This window comes from Aplidium turbinatum, chromosome 11 (assembly GCF_918807975.1).
Source record: "Aplidium turbinatum chromosome 11, kaAplTurb1.1, whole genome shotgun sequence".
Taxonomy (NCBI): domain Eukaryota; kingdom Metazoa; phylum Chordata; class Ascidiacea; order Aplousobranchia; family Polyclinidae; genus Aplidium; species Aplidium turbinatum.
In genome coordinates this window covers 12032794-12054031 of record NC_137482.1, presented here as the reverse complement: position 1 = coordinate 12054031, position 21238 = coordinate 12032794, and the positions used below count along the sequence as shown (strand labels likewise).

The 21238-nt window shown below is 36.7% G+C and overlaps 1 protein-coding gene across 2 annotated transcripts; it reads left to right on the top strand.

Annotated features, from left to right (window-relative positions):
- Window positions 1-231: 231 nt before the first annotated feature.
- On the top strand, window positions 232-13168 carry LOC145780099 (H(+)/Cl(-) exchange transporter 5-like). Of its 2 annotated transcripts, none has more exons than XM_082591814.1 (13): window positions 232-407; window positions 1562-1804; window positions 2095-2273; window positions 2463-2588; window positions 2979-3266; window positions 4391-4645; window positions 4816-4980; window positions 8904-9050; window positions 10975-11164; window positions 11262-11471; window positions 11766-11954; window positions 12156-12375; window positions 12695-13168. In XM_082591814.1, exons 1-13 carry the CDS (start codon window positions 314-316, stop codon window positions 12777-12779), a joined length of 2391 nt encoding a protein of 796 aa, XP_082447940.1. In that variant the 5' UTR covers window positions 232-313; the 3' UTR covers window positions 12780-13168. The 2 variants fall into 2 exon arrangements, with proteins under 2 accessions (XP_082447940.1, XP_082447941.1); XM_082591815.1 differs by having other exon boundaries at window positions 4816-4984; window positions 8926-9050.
- The last annotated feature ends 8070 nt before the right edge of the window (window positions 13169-21238 follow it).

Genomic DNA, 21238 nt, shown 5'->3' with positions numbered 1-21238 from the left:
TTGATAAACTATTGTTTGATGAGCTGGTCAAGCTGAAATTGTTCCTTTCAACTTGTCAAAAACCTGTAAATAATTAAAGTTATAGGCCTACGACTGTTAAATAAAGCCAGCTTATAATGTCATTAAATAGTCATATTGAAATCTTGAAACCTATAAGTGTTATTTTATTAACAAAAACTATTGTGTGAGCTGCATGCTTTTTGTTTACCGTATTTGAAATAGCAGCAGGTTTGGAAAACAAATTGGGTTTACTAATATGGTAGTCAATGTTTTTACAAAAAGGTGAGCGCTATCAAAGCATAAAACCGTCTTCATGGCCAGTGAAACATCTATAAAACGCAAAGTCTCGTTTCCTACAACAGAAAAAGAAGAAAGATTGCCATTGCGTAGAAGTTGGAAAAAATCAGGTGAATAGAAAGAAAAATGTACGACGAGTTCAAATTACATCAAGTTATGTTGTGTATCGCGATTTCGAATATGAAATTCTCTTCAGCACAACTTTATAACAGAAATAGTAAAATCTTCAGTAGTTCAGTTTAAGGATACAACAGTTAAATTCAGAAAGAAACCAACAATAATCTTTTAATGTTGTCATATATAATGATATTGTTTATAATATTGTAACCAGTGACGTAACCAAGGGGGGGGTTTGGGGGTTACAACTCCCCCCCCCCCTTTGGTACGCGTGTGACGTCACGATATTGAGAATGATACTTTCAGTCTGTATGTCTGTAAAACAAAGTTTGCCTAATTTTAAACAAAACTGCACTAAAAGAACGAGTTTTGCCAATACCAAACATTCAAATATCTCAGCCAAGAATTAGCAACAAGAAAACACAGAGACTTAGCTTTATTACCGAAAAATGCCCAAGAAAACATGATCTTATCCTTTTGCTATGCCACCGGACAGCACCATTTTACAGTAATATTCATACCCAAATTTTTGTTGAACATGCTCTCAGAATGCATCAAATTCAAAGTAATTTTTCAAAATTGTCTGGGGGAGGCCCCCCAGACCCCCCGCCGCTGGGTGTCGCTTTTGGCGAAGACGACGACGGGCTTCGCCCGCCGGTCGTCAAAACCCCTCCCTTTCAAAATTCCTGGCTACGCTACTGATTGTAACTACTGCTCATAAACTAAATTTATTTGTTTCTTAGCAGCCTAAAAACACTATTGTTGGTTTCTTTCTGAACTTAACTGCTGTATCCTTAAACTGAACTACTAAAGATTTTACTATGCCTGTTATAAAGTTGTGCAGAAGAGAATCTAATGTTCGAAATCGTGACAGACAGCATGTTAACTTGAAGTAATTTAAACTCGTCGTACATTTTTCTTGAATATATCATACCAGGCAGTGAATCCTATGGATACGTGCTTGGGCTTCTCTCTAGCACCAGCTTGCTGGGCGCGCGGTTGTTTTCTTGGGTTATATTACCTTTATCACTATTTTTAAATATACTGTAAAGAGCCCAGTTTAGATTTGTTTGTAATGTAGCCTATTGTGTTGAATGAGCCAATCTAACTGTAGAAAGAAAAGACAACTGTTGTTTTATTAAAATAGGTTCGTTTTCTTGGGATCGAAGTTCTGCACCCGAAAAGAAAGCAAAACTAAAAGAAGTAGAAACAACTGAAAGATACGAAAATTATCATACTATCGACTGGCTGAGAGAAACAACCTTGAACCGACTGCGGTTCAGGCAAATTTACAACAGTTCTGCCAGCAGATCGATAATTGCCAAACTGAAAAGACTTCAGGATGCTTGTATCGTTTGGTTGATCTTGTTGCTGATAGGATTGGCCGCAGGTAACTATGCACTATAGGCTATAAATACTCGTGCCATTTAGGCTACAAACCGACTACCCAATAAGCGCGTAATATTCATTTTTAGAGAAATTGATAAAGGTTTTGCCTTTCATTTAAAATGGTAGGTTCACACCTTGTTTGTCACATTTACCTCTTGTATAATAATTTCAACATTACAAGTCATAAATGTCTTTAAAAATATCAATATTCCGCAAGTAGGCCTAAAACATTTTATTTATAGCCTGTTTGCTATTTTATCACATTTGAGGAAATACCTTTAAACTTTGCAGGGACATGTGCTGGATTTATTGACACTTCAGCCAAGTGGTTGATAGACCTGAAATTTGGAATTTGCACTTCTAAATTTTGGCTACATAGAGAGTCTTGCTGTTCACACTTTCAAGAGGTAGATGGTTACGGAGACGACCTGAATTGCACAAGTTGGCGAAGTTGGGATAAATTGTTAAACGTAAGTTAAAAAGTTGTTAACTAAAACGAGGTCCAACTGAAACTGAGTTGCAACATCTCTTAACTGTTATGAATTCGCGGTAGCCACTTGTTTAAACTAGGTCTTAGTCGGTCTCTTTGATCCAACAGACATTCACTTGCAGCGACATCTCATTTGTCTACAGTCTACAACTCTACATGATGTTTGCAGGCAAACATATCGGATTATGCTGTTCAATACATCATGTATGTTGTGATTGCTTTGTGTTTTTCTACCACTGCGGCCATTCTTGTTTATTGCTTGGCACCTCAAGCCGCCGGTTCTGGAATCCCCGAGGTAAGCAAATACCATACAAGATCATGTTATCGAGATTTGTTCATTAGGCGTAGTAGAAATGTTTAGCAAAAAAATTGATTGTAGTTGAGAGATTCTTTATCCTCGAACGGAAACACCTTCTTTGCAAGCTCAATTTTGGCAGTGACGCATAGGTCTACTTGTAGGCTACAGACTAGGTTTTGAACCTCTGACGCAGGCCCGATAGCAGAGTTTGGCGTATAGCAAAGTTTCTGCTTGCTGTTGTCTGTGAATTACTCTATCCACTACGTGCCGCTGAATGGAGAGCTGTCCTTAAAATGCATTGCTCAAAATGTACATTTGCACACCCCAAGAATTGAACCAGCAACACTTAGGCTATAGCTTCCACTTACGGTTTTGCTTGTTTGCTAGGTCAAGACCATTTTAGGAGGATTTATCATCCGCGGTTTCCTTGGTAAAATGGTATTAGTGATAAAATGCATCACTGCTTCTCTCGCCGTTTCATCTAATCTCAGTCTTGGAAAGGAAGGACCGTTGGTTCATATTTCTTCATGCTGTGGAAACGTCTTTGCACATTTGTTTCCAAAGTATGGGCAGAATGAAGCCAATAAGCGGGAAGTTTTGTCTGCAGCCGCCGCAGCTGGCGTATCAGTGGCATTTGGAGTTCCTGTTGGAGGAGTGCTTTTCAGTCTAGAGGAAGTAAGTAATCGAATTAATGCTGTTAGCGTATATCGCTTGTGCATATAACCTAATTAATAATTTTGCATTACAGTAGGCCTAATTACTGAATATACCTCACGTAACGTTAGAATGGGTGGTAGGAGGGCACAGCCAGTAAAGCGCTCGCTTTCCAATCAAGGTTCGACTCCATGCTTCGGCTGGTTGTCGAAAAACACTGCTCGCCGATACCCAGAAAATAATAAATTGGGTGGGGTTAGTTGTTGAAGGTAAGGCGGCCGAGAGAAAGGAACTGGCCACACTACTCCTGTTAGTGCTGAAGGCTTAGTATAATGAGAACCTTATCTTCTCATCTCCCGATGCTTCAATGCAAGTATGGACTCACCTTTACAGAATAAAATAGTTTGTGGAGGCAGTTTGGCCTGCACAAGGATCTTTACAACGTTACAACTTTCTTGAAAAGTGTCCACTAAATGTTTAATTTGTAACATGTGTAAGGTTAATTTTATCACGCTTGTTATGACGTTTAAAACAACGCGCTTGAATGTTTTGTTTTTGACTTTTTGTTGCATGTAAGATATTATTTTTGATGATTTTTCAATGAAGTCTTGGCGGAACTTCGTTTGAAACTTCAACCTTGTGACCTCGAATTCCAATTTTCAAAGATTGCTGAATTCTAAATCTAACACAAATATTGCAATTTTTTGGGAACTTTCAGGCCAATGGTTTTTTAACAGAAAAAAAAATATTGTGAATTGGACAACTAAAACTTAACCAAAACAAAGCAGATCCAGGATTGACGAGCGCTTCTCAAGTTACAGACTACATTTACAAACATAAACGCTGTTTTGCTATAATGTAGCATTGAGTAGCACGACATTGACTACAAAATTGTTTGTTGATTCCACTCTTCATTAGTCTACATTTATGAGAAAAAATCTCTATTGGACGAAATAAGCCACAATAACAACTTCTTTGTTTCTGAAAAAGGTTAGCAGAAAAATTAACATTCTTCTCTGTGTCCAAATGGTTAAAATGAATATGAAATCAGAAATTTTGTTGAAAATTCCATTTACAAACGAAAACGTTGTAGACCTACTGACCTGTAGCCTGGGCTAGGCTACTATAAATTTCCATGCGCTTAGGTGAGCTACTACTTTCCAATGAAAACTTTATGGAGATCCTTTTTCTGTGCGATGGTGGCTGCGTTTGTGTTGAGATCACTTAATCCGTATGGGAGCAATACAGAAAATTTTGTTCTGTTTTACGTTACCTATGACAGACCTTGGTTGATGTTTGAGCTGATTCCATTTGGCTTACTTGGAATTTTAGGCGGAGCTCTGGGAGCTGCTTTTGTTCGTGCAAATTTGTGGTGGTGCAAAATTAGAAAAACGACAAAAGTGAGTAAATGAATGTTTTGTTTCATTGTGCACTCGTTTGATATCAAAAATTGCCACTGTTAAAACTAATCAAAAAGCAACTTATTGCATGAAACAATTGCATTGAAATTTGCCTTCGTTTATTAAAGCATCGTTTCTATAAACATTTTTTGTTGCTATTTATGGTCAAGCTTCGCCATCACCCGATTCTTGAAGTTATGGTCATAACTTTGATAACGACTGCAATAGCATTTCATAACCCATACACAAGAATGGACGCAACAACGATGATCAACAAACTTGTACAAGAATGTGGACCTAAACTACAAGGAGATTTATGTGACTATCATATGGTTGTAAGTAACTAACAGTTTACTCCCAGCCATTGCTAAGGACTAACTAGTAAGGCGATGTGAAAATCAAAAAATTTAAAAAAATCAAAAATCGAATTATCACACAGGGTGACTATTGCTATGTAGAATATTTCTGTAAAATTTCACGCAAAAATATTCAGTAACCTTAAACATGTAGTCGATTTTGTCCTTGGCATTTCTTGCCAGCACAGAGTTGCCAGGTACAAATTTTTTTGAAGAAAAAACTTTGTTTATCTTTTTTAAATTGTAAAAATTTCCAACTTTAACAACCACAACAACAATTACATATGATGCGACTGCTAGTTGCCCTTTTAGGTAAAGGCTGGTGGTGTACGGTAAGATATTAAACAATCACCTGGCAACCCTATTTTTGCTTGGTCAGCAAAAACTGATGATATTAAAGCCTTTTTCACTTCCATGGCAAGAGTAGGAACGCACTGTGCATAAGATGACACTTTGGTTTTGTTGTAGTAATATGTATTACATAATCACACAACGCACTGCATTAATATTCGATTGTTTTCGCCGATTTACATTTGTTTTTTGACAGATATAGTAACTGCAACTCTCCAATGGTAGCTTACACATCAACCAACCAACTTTATATGTGCTTGTAAAACGTGCACAAACGAATGAAGAATAAAGACAATGAACAAGAAACAGTGGTGAATATCAAAACATTATACTGCAGCCAATGAAAGAAAGTCAGATTTCGTGTCTGCTTTCGGCAAGACCCTACGCGAAGCAATTCTCGCCCGAATGAAACCATCCCGTTGTTGATGGCCAGCAATACTTCCACAGTCGTTAGTGACTTCCCAAATGAGACGCCGCACTGCCCGCACAGCCTGAGTATGGGCAGGAAAATGAGGGTATTCAAACTTTGTGTTTATCAAACCCTTTAGTTCATCCATGGTCAAGTGTGAAGTAAGGATAGACTCAGTAAGCGTGGCATGGTCCCAATCAAAGAGAACAGTGAGTTGGCATCCAAATTTAATTTTGGTTTGGAAAAAGTGCGGACAGAAACATCACAAGAGTTACTGCCTTTGCGAATATTTTCTAACATGTTCACAGAAAAAGATCGCAGAGCAGGATCATCACTGAATACCGGGCATTGTCACATTCAGATGTACCAAGTGCAGCTGGTTCGAAAGGAGAGTCAATTTCTTCATCAATTGCTGCAGAAAACTGCTGTTTTTTCCAGTTCTCTTCCTCTATCACTTGTGACTTCTTTTGCTGCAGCGAAATCATCTCCTCGCTGTTGTTTGAGGCTCTTGAAAAACAAGTTTTTTGTGTGATTGATAAATGTAAAGAACACAAAATAATCCATGTAAATCAGTTCAGTTTGTTTTTATTTCTGACTGTCACAACGAAAAACAATATATGCCAAACATAACAATTAATACTCTTTCGGACAAATGGCAGTAAAAATCAGTGATAGTCAAGAAAAATCTTCTCGCCATAGCACGACTAGCTTTAGTGAAAGCACAAGCCTGCCTTTACAGACATAGAAATCAGAACATCTGAATCACTTTCCCACGAGGAAATGCTTTAGGAAATCGAAAAATCCTTAAACCACCTACTATCTAGAGTTGGTTGAACTACATCTGCAATGGTGAAGTGGGGTTGTAGAATTGGCAGTAACCCATTCTCCTTCTCATATGGCTCCATTCAACAAATATAACAACAAACCAACCCTAGTACACAACATGGGACATGTCTATGCATGACCCTGTTATCAAAGAATATACTTATAAAAGCCTTACATTTCATAGAAAATTACTAGACAAAAAAGTTTGAAAAGATACCGTATGTAAGAACTTACCTTTTTGTTAACTCTCTTTTGAAGCGTTTTCGTTGTCCTTTTGTCAAGAGTCCCAATTTGGTATAACGGTGCTTCTACTCTACGATAACGTTGGGAGAGGAGAAACCTCAATTGTTTTAGGAATGCGATCTTCATTTGAAAAGAGAATAGTTAGCTTTTTTCCAGCTTCCTGAAAAATTAATTCCTTATGAGTGCTCTGTCTCTGTAAACGTGCATTAATTATTTCAACACATTAAGGTTTTGAAAAGTGTCTTCTAGTTGGTTATTGTAGCCTACGTGTACTGTTCATTCATGCAAGCTATATGTTAGTATTTTTAACAACTACCCTTCATCCATACGAAGATATACGAGTTGGTCTATGTTTTATGTCACTACCAAGCTTAATTAAAACCAGTCAGAGAAAAACTTGCAGTCATAAAGTACTTGAGTAATGAGTATCACCTTTAACAAAGTACAGAATGCAAGAACATATCGTAGTGTTGGTAAATCAGCAGTGGGAAGCTCCTTGGAGGGTCCAATGACAGAAGAGCTTTCCATGCTTCTTACTCTCTTTTTAGAACTTTTAGGCATGATTAAACAGTTAACAATGCTACCCACAACAAGGTCAGCTTTATGAACTAAAGATAATATGTGAAGAGATTAATGTATTTTTTTGAAGAAAAAAAACATAGCCCACTTACAGTACGGTACACAGAACTAAGAATTTAAGTGCTGAAAACTTAGTTGTCTGAGCCTTCCGTAATACTATGAACTTTATTAGTGTCATTCTCAAAGCTACGTATAAAAAATACACAACCACAAACAGCAACTTCACCTGAATAAGCAGTTCTTATTCCAGAAGACCTGATAATTACAGACACTGCCTCTTAGGCCTACTTTACACAATTTGGAAAACCTAGCCTAAACTAACTTTGAACCGAAGCCTGAATGATTATTTAACAACCAAGCATAAAATCATAGCAAACATTTCGGCTGAACACAACTTCTTATCTGAATTTTGCAGCCTTATCTTCAATAATGTATAATCAGCAATTCAGCATCTCAAGTTATAAATCTCTCAGCAGCAGACAGCAATCGCTCGCGCTCGCGTGTGTGCGGCACACAACGCGTTTTCCCTAACTAGCCATTCAGAGCGCGCCATCTGGATCACGTGGATTGATGCGTTGTGATAGTATTTTTTGTGGAATCACCTTGCAAGAATTAGAAAATACTAACCTTAAAACGCTTACATGTTTACGGATACTGGATTTTATTGCATAAAACTTCACAAAAATACTCTACACAACAGTAGTCACCCTGTGTGATAATTCGATTTTGTCCATTCAAATTTCACATCGCCTTACTAACTAGTCAAAGCCAAAGTCTATAGCGGACCATAATATTATCATTTCTTTAATGAGAGCGTCTCAAAAAACTATATGTCTAGCAAGAAAGTTGCTGTAAAACTTGCTTGAGTTGTTAGTTTTCCTGCACATGCAGCAGTAGATGCTCAGCAATGGCAGTTGATCATATCCTGACGCAACTAAAGCATTTTTGAGGTTTTTCTTTCGCCATTTTTGACAGTAGAGTTAGCCATTAGATTATTGAACAATGACATCGTTATATGCTGCATTCGCGTTACAAATTAGTTTACAATCTGTCTCAAAATATCGCGCGTTAAATGTGTAAAATAAGTCTGCCATTTCGTGGCTGACCATGAAGTATAAAGTTCAAGATCATGACTTGATGGTTTATTATCGTGTTTTAGGAAAGATTTTGACGGACTTAATAAAAACTGTTGGTGAGATCTGAGATGTGTGAGCACTGTGAGGGCATGGCTCGCACACTGTTTTCTTGCCTACTCTAGATTCTAGAAGTTTCGTTTGAAAGCGCAAAAGCAATAAAACTTGCAGTGAACTACTCCAAAGTTAGGCTATGAAATATCCTGTGAAACAACAAAAACGATCACTTTTGATAGATGTTGAGAGTTTTAGCCTACCTATGTAATCAAAGCTGTGCATTTCGCCAACTACTCAAATAGCTAGAAAGGTTAACATCATTAAATGCATATTTTTTAATACTGTGTACTTGCTTTACATTGCAGGCACAAAATTTTTCTAGTGGAGACCCTTCATCCAATAAAGTGCAAATGATTGGTGAACTCGGAGATGGTTTAAAAACTGCGGCCGGCCAGCTTGTACTTGCTTTCCTTTTCAAATGTGTCATCACAGTTTTTACTTTCGGACTCAAGGTATGCGAACATCACAAAAAGCAATTTTCAAAACACATCAGCATACAACAGCATACAGTAGCCTGAGCTACTGATGTGAAACTGTTCTCCAAAGGAATAGTTCTAATCTCCAAAAATAAACAAAATGTCCTGTACAAAAAATCATCGAAGTTTCTCAATAAATTTAGATAAAAGTGATTGAGGTGGACAAGGATAAAATTTGATATTTTAACAAAGTTTTCGTAAAAAAACATGTTTTTGCAGTGTAAATATTTTAACTTTGTTTTAAGCAATAGTTTAGCCTATCGAATATTGTGATTATCCCTCTGTCTACCGTGGGGTCCAATGGACCCTAAAACAAATTTCGCTCTGCGATTTCTCAGGACATATAGCAGATGCGATATTGATCTACCTTGACTTTTCACAGCTTTGCTTGATCTTTAGGACAATATAATAATTATTGATCTCAAACAAAAGTTGGTAGTATAGAAAAAATAATAGCATCTTGTACCGTGGGGTCCAATGGACCCCAAGACTGCTGCGTTCGAAGTAATCTTGTATTGCAACAGCACAAAAAGAGGAGTGGACACTATGGTTAGGAAATGCACTTTCAAAAGAATAACGAGAAGATTGCCGATAACTCTATTTTAGAATACAATCGATGTCACTCGCACTGTCAATGCTTTGTGATATGGCATCAATTGCAAGCGAAAATAGCAGCACAACATTCAGTATGAAAGAGAAGAAAATTTTAGATCCAACTAGGAAAAGAGCTTGCTGGATTACCGGCTTCGCCTTCAATATCAACAAGACATCAAAATCCGCAACAAAATAAAAGAAACAGCTGTTGAAGATCAGGCGCCAAAATCAAAGAAGGCTAGATGCTATCTTTGCGAAAGACACAAACACCTAAAATGCAGACAATGCTGTACTACTTGCAAACTCAACGTTTGCCAAGAGCATTCGCAAATCATTTGCAATGAATGCGATAATATACAAACTCACAATATTTCTTGTGAACTAATATGTAGGCCTAATATGCATTTTTCAGCCAAATCTCTCAATAGTTTGACCACCGCTCAAAAATATACCAATTCCGTATCATTTTGTTTTGTGCATGGGCTACTGTATGACTTGTTTGTTAAGTTTCGACTATTTTTGGTTTTTCTACAGTTTTTATAAGTTATGATTTTTGAAGTCTGTTACGTCCTTTCTTATTGAGCTTTAATTTCATCATCGGAGCTGATTTTTTTTGTCCAAAACAAGTAGCCTACTTTGAAATTTGGGGTCCAACGGTAAAACTTGCATTTTTTTTTCGGTAGACAGAGGGTTAAAGTGATACTAAATAAAAAACCTGACTTGGCGATTGTACACGTTCTTTGTGTTTAACTTGCTACCATAAAACGATTTTCAATAAAATTTTGCCCCTTTGCGGTCTGATCAGCATTCCGCGCGTGCTTTTGTCAGAGCTTTCAAAACGGGAATGGGCCGGCGTGAGCAGCGAAGCGTGCAACTGTACAGTCTACGTCACTACTCACTGTAGACTGGCAATCAGCTGATCGAGCAATAGTTGTTACTGCGGGCGATTTAACTGTAGGCTATGTATGTATGTACATCAAAACATCATGACAGTTTGCTTAAAACATTAGATCTGATGTTAAAACATCAGATGAGGTAACGTGGCTTTTGTGTTCATCAGGACAATTATCGTGGCTTTTGTTATTGCTGTCGATAGTGACGTATTCTCGAGCAGTGTTCCTACTTTTTGGTCATTTTGAAAAAATTAAAAATGAATGACACATTGGACTTTGGACCTTGCCAGCGCCATCGAAAACATTTTTTTTTCGGTAATTTTTTTTGAAATGTATTCTTGAATGTTCAGTTTACACATTTCAATGCTTAATTCGGGTTTGAAGATTTCATTTAGTATGCCTTTAATCAACAGATTCCCACTGGGTTGTTCATTCCTAGTTTGGGCATAGGAGCACTTATGGGACGACTGCTAGGAACAGGAATTGAGCAGTTGGTCTACACTTACCCAAATTGCTTTTTGTGGGAAAACAGTTGCCGATACAGTGAACACAGCTGCATTACACCTGGTCTTTATGCAATGGTTGGAGCGGCAGCTATGCTAGGTAAAGATAAAGGTTTCGAAAGTGCTGTATGAAATTGTCATTAATGACAAAAAATCTTTTTAATTTATATTTATTTTTTATCATTATTTTTTTATAGGAGGTGTGACGCGAATGACAATATCACTGGTTGTGGTTGTATACGAGCTTACCGGAGGCCTGTCCTACATAGTTCCTCTCATGCTTGCTGCGATGTTCAGTAAGTGGGTCGGTGATGCTTTGAGCAGAGAAGGCATATACGCCGGCCACATTCGCTTGAATGGATATCCTTACTTATCAAATGAAGAAGAACTTACTCATGCAACTTTAGGTACGGGTGTATGACTGTATGTAGCCAATTGTTTGTTCTATCTGATACATTATGGGTACCATCATTGTCGTAGACTACATGTTTCAGAATAATCTTTACCATGGCTAGTCATAAACTTTGTGACTCCCTGCTTTGTGGATTGGACATTACTGGATCAAACAAATAAGTCATTAAGCTAAAACATTGCGATGGAGTATCGATTAAAATTAAACCGTAATTGTATGGTTATTGTAGGCTACTGTTGACAAGTCCGTCTACCTCTACATAGGCTAACAAGTATGTTTTGGATCTTAGCTTATTCAATGATGCGACCGAAAGCGGACGATCCTCCTTTGAAAGTTGTTTCACAAGAAGATATGACTGTAAAAGATCTGGACGCATTAATCAAAACTACACAGTTTAAAGGATTTCCCGTCGTTACATCAAGTGATTCGGAAAGACTGGTCGGATATCTATACAGAAGAGATTTGATAATAGCTTTAGGTAATTGATCAATCGGAAATGCGTTCTAGATTAAAATCATCACAAAACTATTTAGAAAAAATGCTAAAAAATAGTTTACAATATTATGAAAAATTATTCACATTATTTAAGTTTTGTATTGTCACGACTGACGTAGACTAATGTTAGTTTGTAAGGTAGCTTCCGCACTATTTTCACTATTCTACAACAATTCTTTTTCAGCTAACGCCAGATCCAAAAGTGACAATGTTGCTAGCAATTCTAAAGTCTATTTTACACATGAGCCATCTGCTCCAGAATCAACAAGAAATCCCATGCCAGTTCAGCTTTTTGACATTGTTGATCTTGGTCCAATCACAGTAACTGATCACACTCCCTTAGACATAGTCATTGACTTGTTTGCAAAACTTGGCGTCCGACAAATTTTAGTTACTCACAATGGGTAAGTAATTGCCTTTATTTTTTGTTTTAATCTCGAACAGAATTTCTTGACTTTTGTAAGAAATTTTGCAGCTGCTTTCAATGAGCACAATCGAACTTTCTTTCATCAAAATCAGGAAAAAATGTTGGAAACAAATATGAAAAAAAGAATTTTAAGAAAATAAGGATTAGATCATTACTGCGCTAATTGCAACACTACGTACGCTGTTATATGATGAAATACTAGCAACTGATTTGTAATAAACATTTGCAAATAGTTTTTTAATCCAAAGGAAGATATTGATGATAAAAATAATAACAGATGCTTTATTTTCGTACAGACGATTGCTTGGATTAATAACAAAAAAAGATGTCCTTCGTCATATCGCCGAATTGCATGGAGAGAAGCCTCCCATCTTTGACTAGAGTGTTTGCATGCATTGTTTCTACGCGTTCTCTTGTTTTGTTTGATTTTTACCGTGACTCGGATTTTTTACATAATATGTTTGTTCAAGAAAGTTTTGTCGTAGACATTAAAGATAGTGAGTGTTTGTACAGAAACAGATTGCTATACTTGATAGAAAAATTTATCCAGACTACTTGAAACGACAATATCTCCACGTTTTCACAGAGCGTTCAACAATTGTTATTATAGCAGGTTTAACAGATAGAATTGAGCAAAGTTCTCAATGTTTAGCTACTACAGTTAACGTTAAAAAGATCTAGGTACACTGTAATCAGATGTTACGCAACTTGGCTTAAAACTAAGTTTGAATCCGTCTAGTTAACCAAATAGTTTAAATCCTTATCTAAATTGAAGCTGACTTCAAGCAGTTCGTCTTTCAATTTGCACTTTGTCGTCAACTGCAAGAACACCGTGGGATACCATGCGATAACAACCAGCTTGGAGAGCAATAAAATCATCATCAAATTCTCCAAAGGTTGTACAGGTTTTGATTATTTTGATAGTTTCAACTTGAAAACTGGTGCTGCTTTGGCTGAGCGTAAACTATTTTTGCTTGACAACTGAACCTTAACTTCAAAATCTGTGTTGGCCACTGGCCAGGCATTATGATGTCGTATCCAACATATCCGGGAAATTCAACGATTGCTCTCGAGATTTTGTCGCAAATGTAAAGGACTTATTACTATTCACTCCTTTTTGCTTGAACCCTGAACAATGAACCTTGCTCCATTCCTTCCCCACCCCTAAATATTTTAAACAAAAATTTCACACTTTGTTATAGCATCATTTGACGAAGTTTTACTGTTGATTTTTTTAGGCTAAAAGTAGTCTCAAAATGCACAATTTGAAGGTATTTTTCAAAATTTTCACGGGGAGATCTTCCATAGCCCTCCTGTGGGTGCTCCGCCTTCGGTGACTCATTACTAGGTTGAAGATGACAACTCAACAAAACTGCCCAAAATGCAACGCCCCAAATCAGTCCACAGACCATATTGGAGTACCCAGTTACCAAGCTGAAAGATACCTCATAGTCCACCATTCACCAATGTAACAACGTCCTCATGGACTGGCTTAATGAAAACTACTTGAACTTATGACGTCATACGAAACAACAACTCACATGCGCAAAAATACTTAGTTGAGCTCCTTCCCGAAGTTTTGTGCTGGCTACGCCCTTGGTCAGTTTTATCCTTTGCATTAACATAGCTGTAGCCTATCTTACAGAGTTTCTGGATGTTTTAAGTTCTGATAAATAAAGCAGTTGATCCTAACATCATACCCGTCGATATGTATACAATAATATAATTAAATCTGTAGGCGATTGCTTTCTATTGTGTGTTTATAAAGCTTTCTGGACAAAATAGTTAGCCAAAATGGCATTTTTGCTGCAAGTGTAATACAGTGTTGTTGTTTTTTGATTTTCGTATTGAACGAAGTTTTTTTCATGCTGAGGAAAGTAGGCTAACTTCAGCTTAACACGAACATGCAACGCAAGATACAAATTGATACTTCTCTCCATTTTTACTAAATATTATTTTGTGGACCATTTCAGCCTATGTATTGTTTCCCGACCCGTGCTAACTTCTCTTGGAGGCCCTGTATATAAGTAGAGAGCATACTAGGGATCGCTTTGAAGATTATCTTTTCCTAACACCGCACGATCCCAGAAAGCAGTTTAGTGCAGAAAAGGAACAAAACAAATGCAACCTTAACTGTGCCTAAGATTACGTACATTATAAATAAACTAACGAAACCAAGATAGGTCTACAAAGCGAGACAGTAAAAACCATATTCAGAGATTAACGCTTTGCTGACATTGCAAGGAAGATGCGATTAACAAACCTAGGCTTTCGCAAAGCAATCGGTTTCAAGGCTGGTGGTGCAAAAAAAAAACTTTTTCTGCAAAACTCTCTGTTGTTCAGACAAACTGAAGAAACATAACTTATATTTAAAGCGGCTGACATTCTGTTAGGTATCTACTAGAGTAGGATTGGCGAACCTTTTTATTGTTAGGATTATATTTTCATCGTGGAGCTTTCAACAGCTGCAAGGTCACAACCATCACTTCCGTTTTAATTTCAATTTTATTGCAGTGAATAAAGAAATTGGATAAAATTGGTGATAAGCGTGATAACCGTTAATATCAGTAGATACATCTCACTGAAGCCTTACGTTTCCCAATCTCGCCGGTTCAACGTTGTCTGTAAATTCACTTGTTCGTGTGACGTGATTATGACGCGTATGTCCACAAAACACTTGACTGTAAAAGTAAAGGTCATAAATTTAAAGAGTCTTAAATTAGCAGATACCACCACTTACATGTGACTGCACTATTTGTTTCAATGCCAATTTTGTGTTGAACTCATTTGAAAGCATTCGAAATTGTCAATCAGAATTTGAAACCAAAATTGAGGAGGCACTTCAAGTAAACCAAAGTAACCCTAAACTTGACAAACACGTATTCACTGGAGGGGCATCTTTTCTGCCGAAGTTATTAAATTACTTTTGTTTTTGGTTCTATCGCAATATATTACATCGGCTTGTGATTGTGCTGAAATGGACTCTGGCTATTTTTGCGCTACTGGCCTACTACTGTTTGTGTAGAACTACAGTAGATGCCTTCTATTTTTTTTATTATTTTTTTTTTTATGTGAATTAGGACATTCTTGTCTGATGCAAATAATAATAATGGTCGTTTGCTTGGATTTCTTAAGATTGTTACCGCTCGCTATTTCACAATCTTGTCTCGTGACAAAGCTCCACTGCATGGATGGCGAACTACTGACACGCAGGTCACGAAGTATCACGTCACAGATTTTTAGTGACCCACTTGCCCTTTCAAAAGTTCTGAAATGCAAGCAAACATTTCAGCAAAGAAAAAAGGTTTCACTAAATATTTGCAATAAGGTCCGTAAGATCCCAACCTATTATAATCTAGTATCGTACCGATTTGCCATATTATAAAAGTCTTACACAACTAAGACCGTAATGCATTTGTGTATCATCATGGAAAGTAACTGAGTGCTTTAGCGTAATTATGCTACAGTTCCCTTAATTTTAGCACATCATTTTACTTGTTTATACTTTTTGGTATAAACCGTGACCGCAAGAATTTTGGTTGTTTAGGATAAGTGTGGTCTGGAAGTAAAATTGAAATAAAAACGGACGTGGTGGATGTGACCTTCCTACTGTTGAAAGTCCCATGCTGGAAATATAATAATCCTTACAAAAAAGAACTCCCTGCCAAATTCGTTTGAAATGATAAAAAGATTTGCGGTGGCTTTCTTATTAACGTTGTACGGTTCTTCATATTCGTGCGAATCATTATTTTGCACGTGAATTTTATACTGTGCAACCAAGCACACGGAATCGTTTCAGATATAGGCCTAAGTGCTGCATGTGTAAAGCTAACAACTATGCTAAGGATAGTAAGACTTGTAGAGAAGATGCAGCAGCAAGTTTCGCATTAATATTAACATGTTATTAAATGTACGACCCACTTTTGTTTATTCTAGCGATGAAGATCTCTTTTGTGACCCATGCAACAGAAAAAGTTTGCTAACCCTGCCCTCGTGGACATACGTTTCACAAAATGTTAGATATTTTGGTGTCTGTTTCTTCAATTTGTCTGGACTCAGCTCCATACAAATTGCAATTAATTTTCAGCTGTTCATCCTTATTATTATCATTCATTTTTGTTTATGTTATGTTACTTTGTTAGTTTATTGTAGCCTACTGTTTTTAAAGAATGTCATTCAATTCAAACAAGTTGTTGTCAATCATCTGTCAATGTCTATGGTATTTTAAAATTACCTCTTTTCAAAGCTACAGCCTATTTTTTTAAGAAATACTAATAAAACCAGTTAGAAAAGAGGTAGATTTCTTTCAACTAACGAAAGTTATCTTTAAATCAAAATAAATTTGATGCAAAAATAATGCAGAGTTTTTTAACTTCTCGAATCCCTCAAATTATTCCAAACGAGATCCCAAAGAATCCTTGGTATCTTGGATTAGCGTTACTCCTCACAGCCTGTGTTATGTTCTGATATATAAATGTTATAAAATTAAAAGCAAGAACTAGTGTTTTCCGCCTTCTGTTTAGGCCTTTATCCTGTTCGTGACGCTTAAAAACATAAAGATGAACAAACAAAGCGTTGTCTAAAAGCGTGCAATACTTTAGCAGTGATTCATTTTATGGACACCAACTATACATATTAAGCAACAAAACGCTTCAAGTTTTTTCACGCTTGCCGTCAAATTTTGTCAGGTTTATGTAACCTTGTGGAGAGGTTAAAGTAGCCTATCTTTGTGTCTTAAAAGAAATTGCACGCTAGTGTTTCACACATAAAGAAAAAGCAAAGAATAGAATCAGAAAACGTTATGTTTAGATTGTTTTACTTATTGCTATCTCTTAAAGTGGTCCAACTGAGACGCCACAGCTAACCAAGCTATGAATGTGGAACCTAGATTTAATATAAACACGCTTTACAGAACCTCGAAAGACTCGTTGAACCAGGGGCGTATCCTCAATGGAAGCAAGGGAAGCATTGCTTCCCCTGTCAAAATTGAAAAAAGAGAAGCTGATATTTTTCAGTAAAACGATTTCGTAATTTCTTTACCTAAATGCGATTTAGAACGGTTTTTAACTCATGCCCCCCGTATGATTTTAACTCGGTTTTAATTTTAAAAAAGTTGGAAGCCAACGGAAGCGAAGATTCGTATTGCATCCGTTGCTCTCGTTTTTGCAATAAGAAGAAACAAGTTTGAAAGAAAGGAAAAAAGCAGCGCAAAGTTTTCGCAATTTAGGTTTCTTTTAACTAATCGCTGGAAGCGATTTAAAAATTGCTTCCAGTCGCGGGGTTGCCAGATTAGCCAAATTCCGCGAATTAGTTTTTTTTTCAAATAACTCTTCAAAATGCATAATAATCAATATGTCTCTAATATTGTAACCTTACCAGATGAAACCATATTCAACATTGTTCAATACATGTTCTATACTTGTTTAATACTCGTAATGTGGCGGATCAAAACTCATCCGCTACTTTTATAGGCTAACTTGCTATTTTTTGGGCTACTTTCAGAATTATTTTTGCTACAATTTATTAAAATCCACTACAAGTTATAAAATATATATGTAAATTTTATTATTTTTGATAGAAACTGGTAAATATATCCATTTGACCTTTTTTGTCTAATATTTTCTTTGTTTTGGCCTTTTCTTTGTATTATTTTGACTTTAAGACTTTTTCATAGTCTGGCAACTCTGCTCTGTTGGATGTTGTGCCAGTGAGCTATGTAATGAGAAAATCTAGGGCACTGTTATGGTTATAATATCGGCCTTGTAAGCAAAAGTTTGAGCCAAATGTTGGCTTTACACTGTTATCCTGGCTGGATAGACTTTGGAATAAGACATGATATGTGAGGTCTAAGCTAGACTTGACTTTGTAGCTGAGTTTTTGGTGTTCTCTAATTATAGTCGCATTTTTTTGCCCTTTGCCCGTTCGTGTGTAAGAGCTACCTTTAATAAGTTAATAGCTGTTTATCTGCTAATAAATTTCATACAAAAATTACCCTAAAAGTGTTTCCAGAAAGCAGTATAATTCATTATTTGAGTGTAATTTTGCAAAAATTTTCCGGGGGAGCATGCCCCCGGACCCCCCTAGAAAACACGTGCCTTCGGCACGCTCTATTCCCCCACGAGTTTCATTGCTTCCCTTGCTCAACCAACCAGGATACGCCACTGCGTTGAACCAATTTAATATTCAGTCAGCTGGAGCTAGTTCTCGACCTACTATGTTACTACAAACTTGTCAAAATAAGTATGAAAAAAATGTGCACTTTAACTTAAAAAAGTAAGTTAAAACTTAAACCAAGCTAATGTTACTTCAACTGTAATACACGCATCGGTGTAGCCTAATGGGCAAAATAGCTCAAGACTTATTGCAGAATTGCGATTGTCAGGGTTAGCAAGTTTACTTGTTAATTTTTAGTGACGTATTTTAAGTGTAGGCTACCAAATCGTCAACTGAATAAGGGCGGACAAACAGGGCTGTTTCGTTGACCCACACATCGAAGTCAAGTTTTTTTTTAAATAAAAATGGGCCAGTCTACGTATGAGATTAGCAACACTCTGGAGGTGAAAGGACACCTTAAAAAGTTTTTTTTAGGATTTGAGAATTTTCAACTCCACATAGCAGAGTAACCGATCACACATCTTTTGATCAACCTTTACAATAATGTGTTCTTCACTTTTTTTCCTGCCTTTCACCGCACTGCCGTATATAACTTCGTCAATGCTATTTTGTATGTTATTCGCTTTGAGGATGCGTATTACCATGGTGCGTGAAACGTCAGTGAAGTAATACATCAACTTGTTAGTCTTTACTGTTGTTCTCGTTGCTTTAAGAATTGGCGCTCCAGTTGTTCCAGGAACGAGGAGGCGACTGATTCTTAACTAATTCATCAACTTAGTTTAAAGTATCAGGTTTGGTGGCCGTGCTTGACTATATTTATTGATGCATATACCGCAATATTAGATCCTTTCACGCACGTCTTAAACCATTAAGGTTTTGCCACCTTTTCCTTTTGTTAGTTTTGTTACTGTATTTCTTTTTCTCAATATCATTTCTTTTGCATTCTGACAAAGAAAAATAAATTGAATTGAATTGAATTGAACTTTCACTTTCATCAGATGAATGTTGCAACTAGTGCTAGAAATGATAATCATCTTGATAAACAAACAAATTTTTAGTATTCAGAGATAAATTTCTAAGTGAGAAAAGTAACGTTGTGGGATACGGATACATGAGTAGCTGATCAATGCTTTTCATTTTTCTGTCTGAAAAAAAAAACAGATTTTAATAAAATGGTGAAAATATATTTGAATCAATTTTAAGATATTAACGTCTATCAATATCTTAAAAATAATATCTTATAATATATCTTATAATAATATCTTATCTATAATATCTATCTAATATCTTAAAATTGATTCAAATATTTTTTTCACTGTATTTAGATGCTTTAAGTATCTGCTTTACGTGGATCCCTTGTGGACATTACGCCCATTCAAGGTTAAAAAGTGTCGCAAACCCCCCTTTTGTAATTTAATAAAATGCACTGTCATTTCTAAAATATGCAATGATACTATGTATATAAATTTAAATGTTAAACCCTGTACTGCGCCAACCTTTTAGCAGGATTTCTCTTTCACAGTTTCACTTGGAACAGATTCCAACACGGTAAATTTATTTCGCATTTTCTTATCAGATCCATACATCTGAACAACGTTAACGTTTGTTTAAAGCGACAATAGTGAACAATAGCAACAAAGTACTTCAATGTTATGAATCAGTGTTAACTTAACGTGCAAGACCTGCGGCGTGCTACAGCTCAGCGTGACGAAGAGCTTCTGTCTTATCCTAGAGTGGCATTTTGTTATTCTTACTTCTGACGTGCATGATTGGATAGCAAAATCAGCAAGTTGTGGGCGTTAACGAAATAAAAGAAAATTAGCAACATTGCGAAATGCAGCCAGGGGTGCGCCACCGTAAATCAATTACAGGCATGCGGCACACGTTTTGCTTCCGTCGGACGTTTCAGTAATCATTACGTAACACCTTTTGGTGGCGTTAGACAAAGCTTTTTAAAATTGAGCTTGCAGCTTCATGTCTTGTGAGTTTGAAAGTAGAGTTGAAAATTGTGGCAAAATAATATCGAATTTTCAACGTAGCCGAAAAAATCTATGAAAGTTATTGTGCAGACCAAGCCCGCAACCAGGGGGGGCATTGGGGGCATTTGCCCCCCCCGAAATTTTTTAAGTGTTCTATGCAATATGAAATGTACTATGAACGTACGTCGTACACGTACAGCCATACTGTAGACTCCAGTCAGTTTATGACTCCAGTCGTGCCAATGCAGTTCGTAGCCTACAGATGTTGTATTTCATTTGTAATCGACTGAACACATTACTGTATTATCGTAATTTTCTTCCTTGGGTAGTCATAGCTAAATGAGAAAAGGTTACAAATGCTAGTTTCCTTTAATGCTGTACTAAACAAAAACGTGATTGACATAAGTTATGACCACTGAACCGTAACATGGTAGTGCCACACACTCTATCAATGGGCGTGGACATTAACGAAAAAATGTCACAATGCATCATTTTAATGTTTGTTCTTTGATAAAAATTAAATGCCCCCCCCGAAAATATTTGCTGGTTGCGGGCCTGGTGCAGACACAAATGTCTCTATTTCAGCTTGTGCTCTATAAGCTTCAGCGAAAACCATTCTTGCTTTCAAGGAAAAGTAAAATCCAAGAAACTTTCTTGAAGTTAATCAAAAGAAGTTGCTATTTACTATCGCGTTGTAATCTCAATTAGGTTATGTATTCACCGGTTTTCGCTGTTGTCTTAGCTGTA